Below are 14,679 nucleotides of genomic sequence, written 5' to 3'. Positions count from 1 at the left end.
ATTCTTGTTGGAGGTATTCATGTAGTCAGAGGCTTTTGGAATATGGCCTATCTATGAAATGGACAGAGTCACAGAAAGGAAAAATTCTGTTCTGTGTGAATGTTTGTAAGTATGAACAGTATGTACACACTGCAAACAAATATATCTTAAATAAATGCTTTATTAATTTTTTTTGTGTTGCATTAACGTAGCATGTCATTCAGAGAGCAAACATGTATCCACCTGTGCTTTGTGGCTCAGGCAGTAGTACTGCTTCTTTTTCATATGCAACCATGCAGGAATGGATGATCCACATGAGCTCTTGTTACATAAAATTCAGTTGTCAGACTCAGGGTGCTTCCTATTAGGATGAAAACATGACAGGCAGGCGAAGTAGCATTACAAAAACAGAAGAGACAGAAGAGTGATGTATTTCACCTCTTCACGGACGCTTCCTCACAAACCAGCTGAAGTATGAGGAGTCTTCAGCTCCTCTACTTTTCCAGTCTGTCTGCAGATCCGGCACTGAGAGAGACCACAGAGCTGTTGTCACAGCACCGTCTCTTCCCTCTTGAACTCCAGGGACTCGAGCGTGGCCTTGAGGCTGGCAATCTGCGTTGCATGGCGTTCGGACATGGCGGTCACCTGGCGTTCCAGCCGCCACAATTGCTCACGGTACTTCCTGCGTGAGCTTCGGTACGTCCCGGCAGCTTTGCTACAGATCACAGCAGGCGGTCAGCCTTCCACGTTTAATGTATGTGCACACGTAAGAAAGAGTTCACGGCGAGCAAAAACCTCAAAACAGCACTAAACATAACACTTTAACTGCAAGACTCAGACTCGGGGTTTTTCATTGTTTTTTTTGTTGCAAAATTAATTAAAAAGCAATAATGGTGTTAATTAGTGTTTCCAAATGATTAGTATGATCACAGGGTTGGTAAGACTATCACTTTTTTGTCATTTTCCTGCACAATGCCTTTGGGAACAGGAAGGCATTTATTAATAGAGAGGAGAGTTTATTTATGCTGGCAAATCTAAGTAACATTTGCCTGGTCATGCCTGAACCGTTTACCTGTGAGCAAGGGCAAGCTGTGCCCTCTCCTCTTCACTACATCTCCTTCGGCTGGCACTGTCTATCAGCACAGTATCCAATGAGTCCCGAAGGGCTGTCACCCGTCTCTTCAACATCTGCTCCCTAAAAAGACACCGAAACACACACATAATGTCGCCCTGGCTTTAAAAAAACACAAATAAATGTGATTTAACATATAAAAAAGAAGTTTTTAAGAAATTGACAAATTAAGCTGAAAGACAACGCATGTTGATCCTTCCCCCACACTGTTTTTACTGCTGCACTACGGTCACCATTCAACAGGAATACGATAACGGTCAGCATCAACATAGTGCATTATGTAGGTGCCTGTTTCTAAGCAACCATCCAAAGCCAAGCGGCAGATGTCTGCAGTGAGGCCTGCACTGGCTGAGTTTACCGTGATCAGATAAACGCTCTATAAACACACACATTCTATAAGGGTGCCAACCCCTCAGCTTCCCACAGTGCTGATGGCATATATAAATTATCTCTCCAATAATGCATACAGTATGTTACTGCTCCCCCTGTGGCGCCAGAGGGCCCTGACTCTGATTCCCAGTCCACGGCTGTTTATAAACAGTGACAGAAATACACCTTTATTGCCATAAAGTTCTACATCACAGTGCCCTCACCGCTGAAGGGCTGCTTGGAGCTCTCGTATGATGGTGCGGTTTCGGGGACCAGGGATGCCCCCGCCAGAATCCATCTTAGCCCCCTTCTCAGCCAATTTCTGAAACCAAAACACATGCAAGCAAATAAAAGTTATGTTATGTTCGGATATTGCACCAGCCCTCCATTATTGTCAAACAAGTCAGTGTCATTGTCAAACCAAGACCAATATAAAATGACCAGACTGAGAAAACTTCCCTTCGTATTGATCATGAAATAAAATAGTTGAGCCCGTAATGATAATAATTCAGGAGACACCGTGTTGATAAACGCACCTGCCTCTCTGCCTGTCGGTCCTCCAGCTCCTCCCGAAGGCTTTCTGCGATCAGTGTCCCAGCCACATCCTGTGCCCTCTGAGCTGTCAGCGTCCATTCCAAACAACGTCTCTCTTTCTCCGTCAGCCTAATCATCCCCCGCAGTTCTGACATCTCCTCCTGAAGACACAAAAACCCGGAGGACACCCAATGACGTGGGCCATTTCCTATGGCTGAAGTGATGTTCATGAACTATAAAACAGCTTTGTCAAGCCTGACTTCAAGGCAAGTACAGAAATTACATTACTGACAGCAACCCTGATATTGACCTCATAGTAACTAATCAGCACATAGTATCTAAGCAGCACAGGCAAAGCTCTAATCTTGGCTAATAAAATATTTGAATATTAAATGCTGCTTCATGCAAATGCCTGAAACTAGTTCTCAAGTAGATTTTCTTTTTCCAAAGAATATATGTTTATTACACTATTTGCCATGTATGTAAATAGAAATGAATTCCAGAATAGAGAGGAATTGGATACATCACCAACCCTGACAGTAACCAGCTCATACAGAAGAGCGGCCTTCTCTCTCTTGGTGCTCTGAGGCCTGGAATTGTCCTGAGCCCTGGGCCCAGGAAGGGTGCCTGTGTCTGGGCTAGGTTTGGCCTCGCCATCAGGCTCCTGAGCTGGGACGCATACTGCTGCTCTGTCTCGCTTCAGTTTCTTGATTTTCTCCCTAATGGCCTCCTCCTGTTCTTCTAAGGCTGATGGAGTACACCTGGTATAACATTAAGAGACCTATATAATGCTATAAATAGCATTTTCAGAAGGACATAGATGTTTTTAAATTACACAACAGCAGAAAAACAATGATGAGTGTTTGTTAGTACACAGGTCCAAATACAGGATAAACTGGCCAATTTTAATATATACTTAACCTTGACGTAAATCAAACCTGTTGGGTTGCTCAACCGTCTCTTTAGCACCCCCTGGTGGAGAAATGGAGGACAAAGATTCCCCTGTCTCTGGGCTCCTGAGCTCTGGCTTTGAATGACTGAGTTTCAGTCTTTCTTTTCCAGCCTCTGCAAGATGAAATTCACAGTAAGTGTATACATGCATACATATTAATGAGGAAATAGATATAGTAAGTAAAGTACCTGCTGTCTCTCTGGGCTCTGATATGTCCTGCTGTTTTCTGGCCTCATACAGAGATAGTAACTCATGGTAGGCTTCTTCACACTCCTCACTGTCAATAATAACAATCAACAAACTACATGGAGATAGACCACACACGTTTTTGCAGAAAAAACAATCAAGATAGGAAATAAAATTCTTTGATTTGACAGACTAAAACTGAGATACACCAGCAGTATAATTTTACATCATATAGGGAGCATGCAATGTTATTTTTTATCTGGTCTTTTCTCATAATACCTGTATTTCAGGGCCATTTGGAGTGCTGTGCTGTTAGCTTCATGTCTGCTGAGAGTCATGCTGATCTGCTCGGACTCCCCCTTCCTTCTTTCCAGAGCCGCAGACAGGCGCTCATTCCGAGCCTTTAGCCTCTCTATACACCTACGGGAGGGAGCAGAAGGTCATGGCTGATGTTTGGCTCTAACCTAGGATTTGCACTGCAGTTCAATCAAAGTCTAACCTCTGCAGACGGTCTGTCTCTGACTCCAAAGTGCCCATCACACTTGAGCTGGGACTGCTGGAGACAGCAGTGCTGGGAGAAGAAGAAGGAGGTGTGTTGTCGCCCCCTGTGGCAAGAGCTGGAAAAACACCAGCAGATTTTCTTAGCAGCAAGGGGGATCCAGGGAAAGGAGGGGATGCCCAGCAAGGACTCATGGCTCCGCTTGAAGAACTGGAGGGGCTGGTGGGAGGGGAGAGACTTCCCCCAGTGTGCAGATTTTTCTGAAGGCCCAGCAGCTACAGGAGAAGTATGGAGTGGTTAATGACTAGATTTATTAAAGGATACCACTCTGTTTCATGACATAATGTACTCTGAGTTTTAGTGTAGTGCCAATTATGCAGACTGAGAGCAGGCACTCTACCTCCTCTCCAAACTGTAACACAAACCTTTAACTGCAGTTTGTTCCTTTCCTCCTTCAAGCCCCCCAGTGCAAGCTTTGACCTGGATAGCTCCTTTTCCCGGCACTGCAGGGTGGTACGGAGGTTGCAGTTGCGCTTGTGTAAAGTTAGAACGTCCCGCTGATACTGTTGCCGCTCCGCAGCAGGTAGTTCTGAGGGATATGAGATCCCAAACTCTCTCTCCACCTCTTCCAGAATCTGAACCAAAACATGACAAAGGCTGTAGAAAATGGGCAGGATTGAAAAAAAACTGATCTTTAACTCAAAAAAAGTGATGTTATTTGTCACTTTGGCTTCACCATATGACACACCTGTGTGGTCCTGACCCAGCTCTCTCTAGCTGCAGTTATGTGATGTGTGTATTTCTCCTCATCAAAGGCAGTGTGTGGGGCAGCCCAGGTCCTTCCTTTAGTGATAGAACTTTCCAGAGCAGACAAGACCCCCTGCAGCTCTGTCCACAGCTTGGCATTATCTTCTGAGTGAGGTAATTATGAGAATTTGTAATGATGTTGGTATTTTTAAGGAACTATGCAACAATTTTGATCAGTGTACATGTAACATAAATGTAAGATATTTCAACGAAAATCAACGAAAATCAATGAAGATTTATTAGATTAAGAGTTGCCAAGTTTGCCAGAGAAAACAAAAACATTCAAAACCATGGAGTTGTTACTCTTCACGTAAACTTGCAGGCTAGCCAACTGCATAGAGTAGTAACAAACACAGAGACAAATCAGAAAAATACACAGACAGAGTGCTCTGTACAGTGAGTTTAAATTTATGCTAACCTTTCTCAGTTACTGAACACTCAGATGCTACAGGTTCATCCCTCTCTTCTGGGATGCACTGTGAAGGTGGACTGGGCAGAGGCCCTGGTCTGGGAGTGCTGATCACCTCCTGTTCCAGAGCTGTGCTGCCTTCTGGGTCCCTGCAGTAGAAAGCTCCAGCATCAGTGTTATGGATTCTTTTCAGAGAGCATGACCAGAAGTACAAAATAAACATCAGTGATTTGTGAAGTCTTTATGATGAACCATACCCGGGAATTTGCAAAGCGTTCATCCTCCCATTCAGCTCTGCAATGATCCTTAGTAAGGTGCCCACCTCTGCCTCACACTGGGCCAGCTCCAACTCTGAAGGGTCAGTAGCAGCTGGAGACCCCCCCACACATGTCAGGGGTTCCCCGGAGCTGACAAATGCCTTTGCTTCAGAATCCTTTGAGGGAAAGCAGTGTTTTACTTACGCTATTTTGGTACCTGTTATGCTTACATTACAACATTTTTTAGTTTGTTTTACTAGTTTGTTTTTTTAAATGCTTCTGTACATAGACATTTAAGTAAAAGTATTTTATCATTCTTAAGTAATCTGACTGAAAGCTTTGCATCTACCACTACAGCCATCCCTTTCCCTTTGAGAGACCTACAGTATTTCATTAGATCATATTTAGAGGTACTGTCCCTGAGGTTGCGTTGTCCACTCCTTGCATGACCAAAAAAGGCAACACATTTAGCTATGTTTTTTTCAATTATACATTGAGATTTCTTTTCTCTTTTCTACGTCATACTATTCACCATGTTTACCACGAAATTAGATCCAGTCTTTTTTTTTCATATCACTTGAGTACATAAACAATTTTTTCAGACCTCTTCTCGTTAGGCTGAGGTTATTGGTGTATTTATTTATTTATTTTTTGCAGCCTTTGTTTTGAGCAGAGGAAAAGGAGGAAACAGAAACATCCTGCAATTCCACTTCCTGCCAAGACAACAATGTACTAATGTCACTGGGATAAGGGAAGGATGGGAGGGGGTTATTGAGGGTCACAAGGTGGGGCAGCAGATAATATCACAGCCGAAATGTAATTAGACAAACATATGTGTTGCGTGTTTATGCGACCTATTGAGCAGCCTGAGTATTGTCACAGGCTTAAATGTCTTTAGAGCCAAGTGTTAAAATAACCTATGCAGTCAATATAAGGTCTGTGGCGCATTAGTGAATACATATTAATGCCCATGTGCTGGCTGTTGGTTCAACATTATAAAGAGTGATTTTCTGAAGAATAATCTCTATATAAGAAAGATTGGTTTTCTGCCTCAATATGTATCTCAGAGTGCAATTTTATTCAGGAAAACATAATTATGTGAGTGGTATATTTGTTGTGAGTATTACCTTGTGAAAGTACTGCAAGTCGGTGAAAAAGCTGGCTGTTTTGCTCAGGCTACAGAAGAATCATGCAAAACCTACCATATTTGCTCCAGCTCTCTCGGGCAGGACCTTCCCCTGGTCTCCTTGCCACTCTGCAGAGTCCATGGGTTGGCTTCAGACTTCTGCAGGGCTTTGTGCCTTTGGTATAGAGGCTGTTATTCTGTTGTTTTGTATAATTATACCTTCCAATAGTTCCACAGTCTCGGATGTAACCTCCTGCTTGTGCGCCCGCCGCCTGGAATTCTGTTTCGTCCCCACCTCTCTGCCTCTGGGGTGCGATTTTCCAGAGTCTGAATAGTTAGTGACAGACAGACTTCTTTTCCAGCTGTATTTCAACTGCAACACCTCGGTCAGATAAAAGTAGCCCGCATATCGCAAGTGGAAAACATTGAGTTAACAACCCCCACCCATTCTCTCTTATCCACATCCTTTCCTGTCATTGCTTACATTTGAGTGTGTATTGTGTTCCTACCCACTGACAGTGGCTATGGCTATATCCAAAGACAGAATCTTATAATCTTTCGCTTGTAATCATTAATCTGTAACTTATATAACATTTTGCCAATGACCACATTATGACAGATTTGATCGATCCATTGAAGAACATAAGGTATCTAGGGTACAGGTATTATGCACATTAAAAAAGCATGGGTCTGAGACACATATTTGTATTTTGCAATGTGCTTAGGTTGTTATTAAAATGTTGACCACTTACCTTTTTGCTGATTTGCTAACTAAAAAGCTAACTAAAAACTAAAATTGCTCATGCAATATTACTACTATTACATTAAATTAAAACATTAATTATACTCACAATTCTCCGTTCAAAGCCTATTCAACATATGTTGATTTTGTAATAATAATAACCATAAACATTCAGTGCTTCGCGCTGTGACACTGAATCTAGCTTGTGTTTTAACAGCGTTTATTCTTTTTTTTTCCAACAGGTTAACAGCTAAGTGAAACTACAACTACCAGACCCTCCAGTCTTCCTGACTCTTTCATGGTTTCCGGTATGTAGAGTGCCGGATACCCGACATACCTAGCCAGTAAACTAGCTAGCTAGCTAGCTAGCATGATAGATAGATGTTTTGGGTTTTGCTAGAAAAATCAAAATTACCAAGATATAGTTCTTCTTGAATATTGCAAGGTAATGTCAGTGGTTACAATTCTTTTGTTTTCTTTTTGTTGTTAGGTGTGTGGAGTAAATGCTTAGTTAGCTAACGTTAGGTAGTCGCGTAGTTATGATGCTACCTAGCTAGTCAGCAAACTATAATACTGGACTTGTGTTTTGAGCCGCAACATTATCTCGTTGCTAGATAGTCAGACTTGAAAGGGAACCGGCTTGATAACTCGCTTGGTAGATTTTGGTACAATTATTAATATATTGGTTAATGGTTAGCAAAGGTTTGTTTTTGAGCTAGTTAGTGACCATTTTTATGCTTAGCAAGGTAGCTGGCAGGCTAACCAGGTACAGCAAATTGTCAAATTAGAACAAAAATTTCAAGCAAACTCTGTAGCTAGTATTTAGCTGTATAAATTTTAACTGTTAGCTAGTTTGCTAAGTTATGCTTTCAGTACAGTACTAGGCGTTAACCAGCACGGTGCAGACATTGCTGCTAGGTAGAGTTCATAGCATGCAGGAAGCTGGTTCTTTATACTGTCATAACACTTGTCGTCTCGTTTAAATCAAACCTTTTGTTGTGTTGCTGGCTGTCTGTTGTGATAGGGGGAACTATTAGCACTGAACAGACCCCTGGCTGCCAATGTGTGTAGTCTTACAACGTGTACTGTTAACTTATGTGTTGTCCAGCTTCCATGGAGACACCAGAACAAGGCCCAGCAGATGGAGAGGAGCGACTGGTGGAGTTGAGGCCACGGACTCGCTCCAATCCAGAGGGGGCGGAGGACCGCCGCAGTAGCAGCGGCAGCATCACCAACAGCACACCCCAGCCTGCAGTGGGCAGCCGCAGCGAGGGTGAAGGGGAGGCCTCCTGCAGCGATAGTCCTCCTAGCTCCACCACCACCACTTCCACCACTGTCACTGCCACCTCTGCTGCTGCCGCCACTGCCCCAGCCACAGTCCCCACTCCCACCTCTGCTGCCAAAGACAGGCCGAAGCCTGCCCAGCCTCAAGCACCCCCCATGCCCCCCACTGCAGATTTCCAGCTGAGAGCACCCCGGGTCAACTGTCCAGAGAAAGTGGTATGTTATGCTGGGCTGAATGGGGTCTGAGGCATGTTTTAGGAATATGATCGCAGTCATTCATATTTTGATCTGAAAAAGTAAGACAAGATTCGTGCTTGCTTTTGAGTCATGTCTGTACAAACCAGTTGCTGTATCTGTTTATTGCAGTTATAGAAGTGAGGACATCAGTATCTTAGTATATCTGATTCTTGTTTTCCTGAACAGATCATCTGTCTGGACCTGTCAGAAGAGATGTCCCTGCAGAAGTTGGAGTCCTTCAATGGGTAACATTGCACCCTAGGAAGTGTTTTTCAGGATTCTTAAAATCTCAGTCTTGAGTGTTGCGTAATTGGCTCTAAGTCTCTTGAAAGTGATCATAAAGGTGTCAAAACCCCTGCTGATGCTAGTCTTTGTCCGTGTGATGTAGGTCCAAAACGAATGCACTGAACATCTCACAGAAGATGATTGAGATGTTTGTGAGGACAAAGCACAAGATTGACAAACGTCATGAATTTGCCTTGGTGGTGGTGAATGATGATGCTCTGTGGGTGAGTACATTGATAGGGAACCATAAACACGATAAACACAACTGCATCTGCAACAATGTAACCGTACTCTGGCCGCATGGATTAGCCAGCTGGAGATACGGTCTTTAAATCCCATCTAACATAAAGCTTGCTGTAAAGAGGACAGCCTTATAAGCATGACCGCATTCCAACACAAGTCAATGTGAGAGTGAAAAGGATGCTTGGTTGGCACCATTGTGTTTGTAAACACAGACATGTGTCATGGCCTAGCTCATTTTTTCATGTTTAATATTATTTGTTTATTATATTTGGCTCTTTCAGCTGTCCGGCTTCACCTCTGACCCCAGGGAGCTGTGCAGCTGCCTGTACGATCTGGAGACGAATGTCTGCGAATCCTTCAGTATCCTTCTGCCTCAGTTCTGGTTCCCCCAGCAGCTTCTGCATGGCATTCTGCCCCCTGGAAGGGATAGCTGTCACTGTTTGATAATTTGTTGTAATTCAAACATGGTCTCTCCTTAACAGCATGATCAGATCTTGAAGACCTTCTGAATGTTATGTAAGTTGTTGAAGTGTTATTACAACTTATTATGCAAACATTGTTTGAACAATGGACACTGTGAAGATTGTTATCTTAAGCTTTATATTTGACAGTCTGGGTGTAAACTTAATTTAGATGCTGAAATACACAGTACATTCTGAATTACAGTCTTTGTCTTATTCTGTTCTGAAGCCTGCAGAAAATTGAGCTGCCACTCATGGAGAATATTCAGACCATTCCCCCTCCATTTGTGGTACGGACTCTCCTCATCTACAGCCGCCATGCGGGTCAGCTACAGTTCAACCCCTCAGAGGCTGTTAGTGTGAGTGTCCTGCACTGTAAGATATCATTAGAGCAAAGCCTTACTCTACACTCTGGCATCAAGTTACCAAAGTAGCATCAAAAGTTTATGTAAGTGTGTTAAGGTCCAGTATTAATACACATTGGTAATTCCCTCCGTGTCATGACAGAATGACTTTTTGATCTGAGATCAGACCAAAAATCAGAAGGGCGCATTTGGATTAGCACATAGACTAAATAAAGTAGCAAATAGACATTTGTAGCAAAGTGATTTTGACCAGAGAATCGGTTTTCTAATCCATGTAATTATGGCGCTAGAATGCAATTTACTGAGAAGTGTGATAAAGGACATCTGGTGGAAATGGTCACTGTAGTGCAATGAGTGCTAATGGTTTAGCACAAATGATTTGATACCCCTAAGTCATCTGTATAGTCTGCCCTGTGATTCTGATGTCTCATACTGAAATCCTCATCTGAGACCAGGATGACTCGTACACATGCACACTCAACTCTTTAACATCCCTCCTCCTACAGAAGATGCTGCAGTCACCGTATTTTTTCTTTGATGTGGTTTACTTGCACAATGGTGCTGAGGAGCAAGGGGACGAGAGCAGCTGGAAGGTATGGCCTGGTGAATTCACAGCAAAAAACATGGAGCAATGCAGGCGTACAGTGAAAGAGAGGAGAGCTAGCTGCCTTAAATTAAAAAAAAAAAAGTTGACTGGAGTTAGAGTAAGCGCATACTTAGTTTAGAGCAAAGATGTCGTATTATTCTAAAATGAAAATGAAAAACCTTAAAACATGTTACACGCCTGGTTATTAGTAAGCAAAACTGTAAATGCTAATGCAACTGATGCCATTCTGCTGGTTTTATGCATGCAGTTTGTAGCTGGTGTTACTTGAATAATAACAGGCAGTCTCACTCTTTACCTGTCACCAATTTCCATTCCTCATCTGTTGTTTTTTTTTTTTTTTTTTTTGGTAGGACATATATGCCTCATTCTCTGACTTGGACTCGAAAGGCATGTGCTACCGGTTCGAGGTGTCATTGTGCGGTCCTGCCATCGAGCTGCACAACTGTATGGCCAAGCTTCTCTCACACCCCCTACAGAGGCCTTTTCAAAGCCACGCCTCCTACAGCCTGCTGGAAGGGGAGGAGCCTCAGGAGGTAGAGGCCACTGTCTGATTGCCCCTGAGGCATGTGGACAGAGGAACAGAGGACCGCTGAAGGTGGCATTTCCTCAGGCCATGGGCCTCCCTGTGTATAGTGAAATCTATGGAAATAGGATGACCTGTTCCTGAGTGACTGGCCCATGGAAAGCTTGATAAGCAAATGTGTCACTAATTGTTTGAAGTGGTACAGATTGTCCTGTTTGTGGCTGGGCATCTGTACATTTCTGAAAGGTGCAGTAGGTCCACTAAATGAGAGTCAGTGAAAATTGTATTCTCCATATCCATTCTATTAGGTAAGCTTTGTGGGAGAAGCTATTTAAAAATTTCATTTTCCTGGTTGATGTAATATAATTTTTTAAAAGACGGGTGTTTTAAATTGATTATTTTTCATTTTGATCATCTTTTTTCGCTCTTGACTAAGCAAGAGAAATGTGGGTTAGGACTGGATAGTTTGTCACTCATTTTTCAAAATGATTGAAAAGGGAAGAATTCTAACCATGTGAAATGGTGGGTAGGACTTACTGAATTTTCAGGTGCACTATAAACACATTCATTGTACAACAATGTTGATTTTAAAGGTGTTTCTCTTGATTAAAAGAAGAAAGTAATGCCTCATCCCTGTCCTCATGTATATTACACAAAATTAATTGCATTTTACATTTTTCCAGTTTTAAAGCTAATAGGGAAGTCACAGAATTTGAAGCTGAAGAGGTTTTATGTCAATTTATGAACACATTTAACTGTTTATATTTAATACTGCACGATGTGCTGTTTTAACAAGTGGACTTGCTTTTTTGCTTTCAGAAAAATATCCCTTTCTACTGTAAATTTTCCACCCACTGCATTTATATCTCTTTGATTGGAAAAACCTGCTTATAAGGTAATGAAAAATACTGCTTAAATGTTGTGCACCTAAACACCAGTTACATTCACATACACATACACATATACATTGTGTGCATATTATTAAATTATTAAAATAGAGTAGTACTTTAAGGGAATGCAAACCAATATACTGTATTTTTCTAAATTAACTTTACTCAGTCTAGCAAGCTAAATGATCAAATAATCAAATGACCTAATATATATGTCTTCCTTGCAAAGACCATGAAAAACCACTTCCCATGAAAGTAATAGAGGCACTATCCTGGCTATGCTGTTTGTAATTTAAAAAGACACAAAAAATAACCCTAACAAGTGAAAAAGTTAATTATGTTTCCATTTTGTCGCTGATTAAAACATTTAAAAGTTTTAAACACAGCTGAAACAAACATTTGGGCACACAAATGCACATGCAACACTAAATTATTCTATTCCAAAACTTTGTTGCCTCATTCTAAAAAGTGTTGTCAGCTACTTTGAGTGGACTGGACATGAGGACATTTTTTGGTGCAGTTATGACAAGCCTGGTAATTACTACTAGTTCAGATGATAATATCCTTGGAGTGTTAATTCCAAAAATCAACCTACAAGAATTCTTTTTTTCTAAAAAAGGTGGAGATGTGCATTTCAGTGTTATTCATTTTAACACAGGTAGGTATTGATAGATAGATAGATTGTCTTTTCCGAAATAAAGTTATTCTTCACATCTGTACAGTCACAGATTGTGTAACATTTTCTAAATAGGTTTGTGGAAATAGTCATAACCTCTTCTCCTGGACATATGTGCAGGGGTGAGATTCAAGCCATAGTCTCTTCACAGTCGGGTGTCATTTCAATACTGAAACCTTTGGGACAGCGCACACTTAGGAGGAAATAAAATGGTTATGATGGGCAAGATAATAACAGTGAAGATGATCATGCATCTTTAGCATTCAAGTCGAAAAAGGTTTGGCAGAAAGTCAAGAAATGCTTTGGTAGGTGTAGGGTTCAAACCTGGCTGTATTTGGGTGGGGTTCGCATATTGCCATGTCTGTGTAGTTTCCTCCATATACTCCCATTTCCTCCAACAGTCCAGAGACAAGCTGTCTCAGTTATGTGATGTACATAAATTGTTCCCAGGGTGTATGTGTTCCTGTGACTGCCAGGTTCAGCTCCAGCTCACCTTGACCCTGATCTACTGAATAAAAAAGTTCAGGTGGAGACTTATCTACTTATTCTTTCTGTAAAGGAAACACTCTTTTGTATTTAATTGTATTTGGAATTGAATTAGAGCATAGAACACTGTAATAATTATTCTGTCATCTTCAAGCACAATATCTTTCGGTGCCTCCTGTGAATTAGTGAACTGTTGGAATGATGCATTACTTCTCCACCAGGTGGCAGATTGCGTCTTCAAGAAGTGGATGACAAGTCTATAAAATCTGTGGGAACACAGTGCATGTCATAGTATAGCTGAAGAAACAATTCATACATTTGTTGCCACTTGTGCTATTATGGCTTGATTCATGCCGTCATCAATAACTAGCAATGTAATAAATGTGCAAGGCTTTTAATTCTTGGTTAAGGGTCAGTAGAAATGTAGTGATGTTGCTCCTAATTCATTACAATTGTCATCGTTTTGATCCAAGTCAGGCATCTCATTACAGACAAGAAATTCACAGCTTTCTTGGCGCATTCAAAATGAGAGTTGATGTGCCAATTAAGTGATTACAAATTTGATCTAGTGATCTAGTGTCCAGAAACAGCACTTAAGGAAAAGTACTTGAGAATCATTATTCAGGAAAACATTAAGTGTTTTATTTAAAATCTGATAAAAGATCCATGTTGCCTTTATGAAGTGTTAAATTCCTCCCTCTTTCTTCAGCATCAGCTGTGTGCCCCACATAATGACGCTAATCTCTGTCTTAGACATACATTTCCTGCGTTTGTTCTGAAGTTTATCTGAGATCAACCATGACAGTCACTCTGAGTTTGTCACTATAAAACACCTCCATGAATTACATCTTCCTGTGAAGACAGGTTGGCATAAAGACAATGCCTGACAGGAAGACCCCTGGCTTTCGTTATTTTCCCATTTCACACCCCTCCCCAGCAGAAGAGTCAGCTCCCGACGTCATCAAGAAAACAAGCGTACCGAGGATCAAACGTGAGCATCGCCTCCCGCACTGGTGGGAATATTTGTTATTCTCGCGTCCAGAAGGGATGACAGCTCTCCATTGTTGTCCCTTACACTTTACCACCGTGACGCCTCCTGCATGCAGGAAAAAGCCTCAGCCTTTTCAGGACTTTTTTTGTCAGTTTCCAAGGAATTCATTTGTACTAGTTGAATCTTTTCGCCCGGTGAGAGGTTCGCTAATTTGTCACTTTTTGGCTACTGAGGCTACGGCCGGTGATGGAAAACAGATAACTCGGAACACCACAGGATCTGGCAGAATTTTGTAGGTCATCAAGAGTTATGTTATTATAAAAACAGTCAGATCTGACAGGAAAATCAAAGGAAATGTGACAAAGCCGTTCCCAGACCTAAACCTCATGACTAAAAAGAATAATATTTGTAAGGATGTAATTATATTGTTTGCTTATAGCTACAGCTTGCCTTCAAAAACATCACTGCTGACATGATAGATTGCATTGGTTATTGCTGATTTATGTTAATATTATTTATATGACTTGTTTTTACAAATTACAGGTATAGGTGTTAAATATATGGATGCATTAACAACATTTAAATGTGCATGGACACATTCTAAAACCTTTCTCAAAGGTGAACACCTATATCGTAAGA

General features: G+C 41.6%; 2 protein-coding genes across 3 annotated transcripts; one reads left to right on the top strand and one right to left on the bottom strand.

Annotated features, from left to right (window-relative positions):
* Positions 1 to 186: 186 nt before the first annotated feature.
* ushbp1 (Usher syndrome 1C binding protein 1) lies at positions 187 to 6,682 on the bottom strand. Of its 2 annotated transcripts, none has more exons than XM_036521962.1 (14): positions 6,327 to 6,682; positions 5,125 to 5,300; positions 4,877 to 5,016; positions 4,400 to 4,563; positions 4,077 to 4,286; positions 3,652 to 3,926; positions 3,432 to 3,572; positions 3,155 to 3,243; positions 2,953 to 3,079; positions 2,547 to 2,775; positions 2,017 to 2,175; positions 1,705 to 1,802; positions 1,052 to 1,174; positions 187 to 694 (listed from the first exon to the last, which is right to left on the bottom strand). In XM_036521962.1, exons 1-14 carry the CDS (start codon positions 6,390 to 6,392, stop codon positions 529 to 531), a joined length of 2,163 nt encoding a protein of 720 aa, XP_036377855.1. In that variant the 5' UTR covers positions 6,393 to 6,682; the 3' UTR covers positions 187 to 528. The 2 variants fall into 2 exon arrangements, with proteins under 2 accessions (XP_036377855.1, XP_036377856.1); XM_036521963.1 differs by having other exon boundaries at positions 4,400 to 4,560.
* Positions 6,683 to 7,319: 637 nt separating this feature from the next.
* babam1 (BRISC and BRCA1 A complex member 1) lies at positions 7,320 to 11,545 on the top strand. Its single transcript, XM_036522178.1, has 9 exons — positions 7,320 to 7,437; positions 8,101 to 8,492; positions 8,700 to 8,758; positions 8,902 to 9,022; positions 9,323 to 9,401; positions 9,533 to 9,557; positions 9,732 to 9,861; positions 10,374 to 10,460; positions 10,825 to 11,545. The coding sequence occupies exons 2-9, from the start codon at positions 8,106 to 8,108 to the stop codon at positions 11,023 to 11,025; spliced, it is 1,089 nt and encodes a 362-aa protein (XP_036378071.1). The 5' UTR covers positions 7,320 to 7,437; positions 8,101 to 8,105; the 3' UTR covers positions 11,026 to 11,545.
* The last annotated feature ends 3,134 nt before the right edge of the window (positions 11,546 to 14,679 follow it).

Source organism: Megalops cyprinoides, chromosome 2 (assembly GCF_013368585.1).
Source record: "Megalops cyprinoides isolate fMegCyp1 chromosome 2, fMegCyp1.pri, whole genome shotgun sequence".
In the NCBI taxonomy this organism is placed as follows: Eukaryota; Metazoa; Chordata; class Actinopteri; order Elopiformes; family Megalopidae; genus Megalops; species Megalops cyprinoides.
This window is presented reverse-complemented; position numbering and strand designations above follow the sequence as displayed.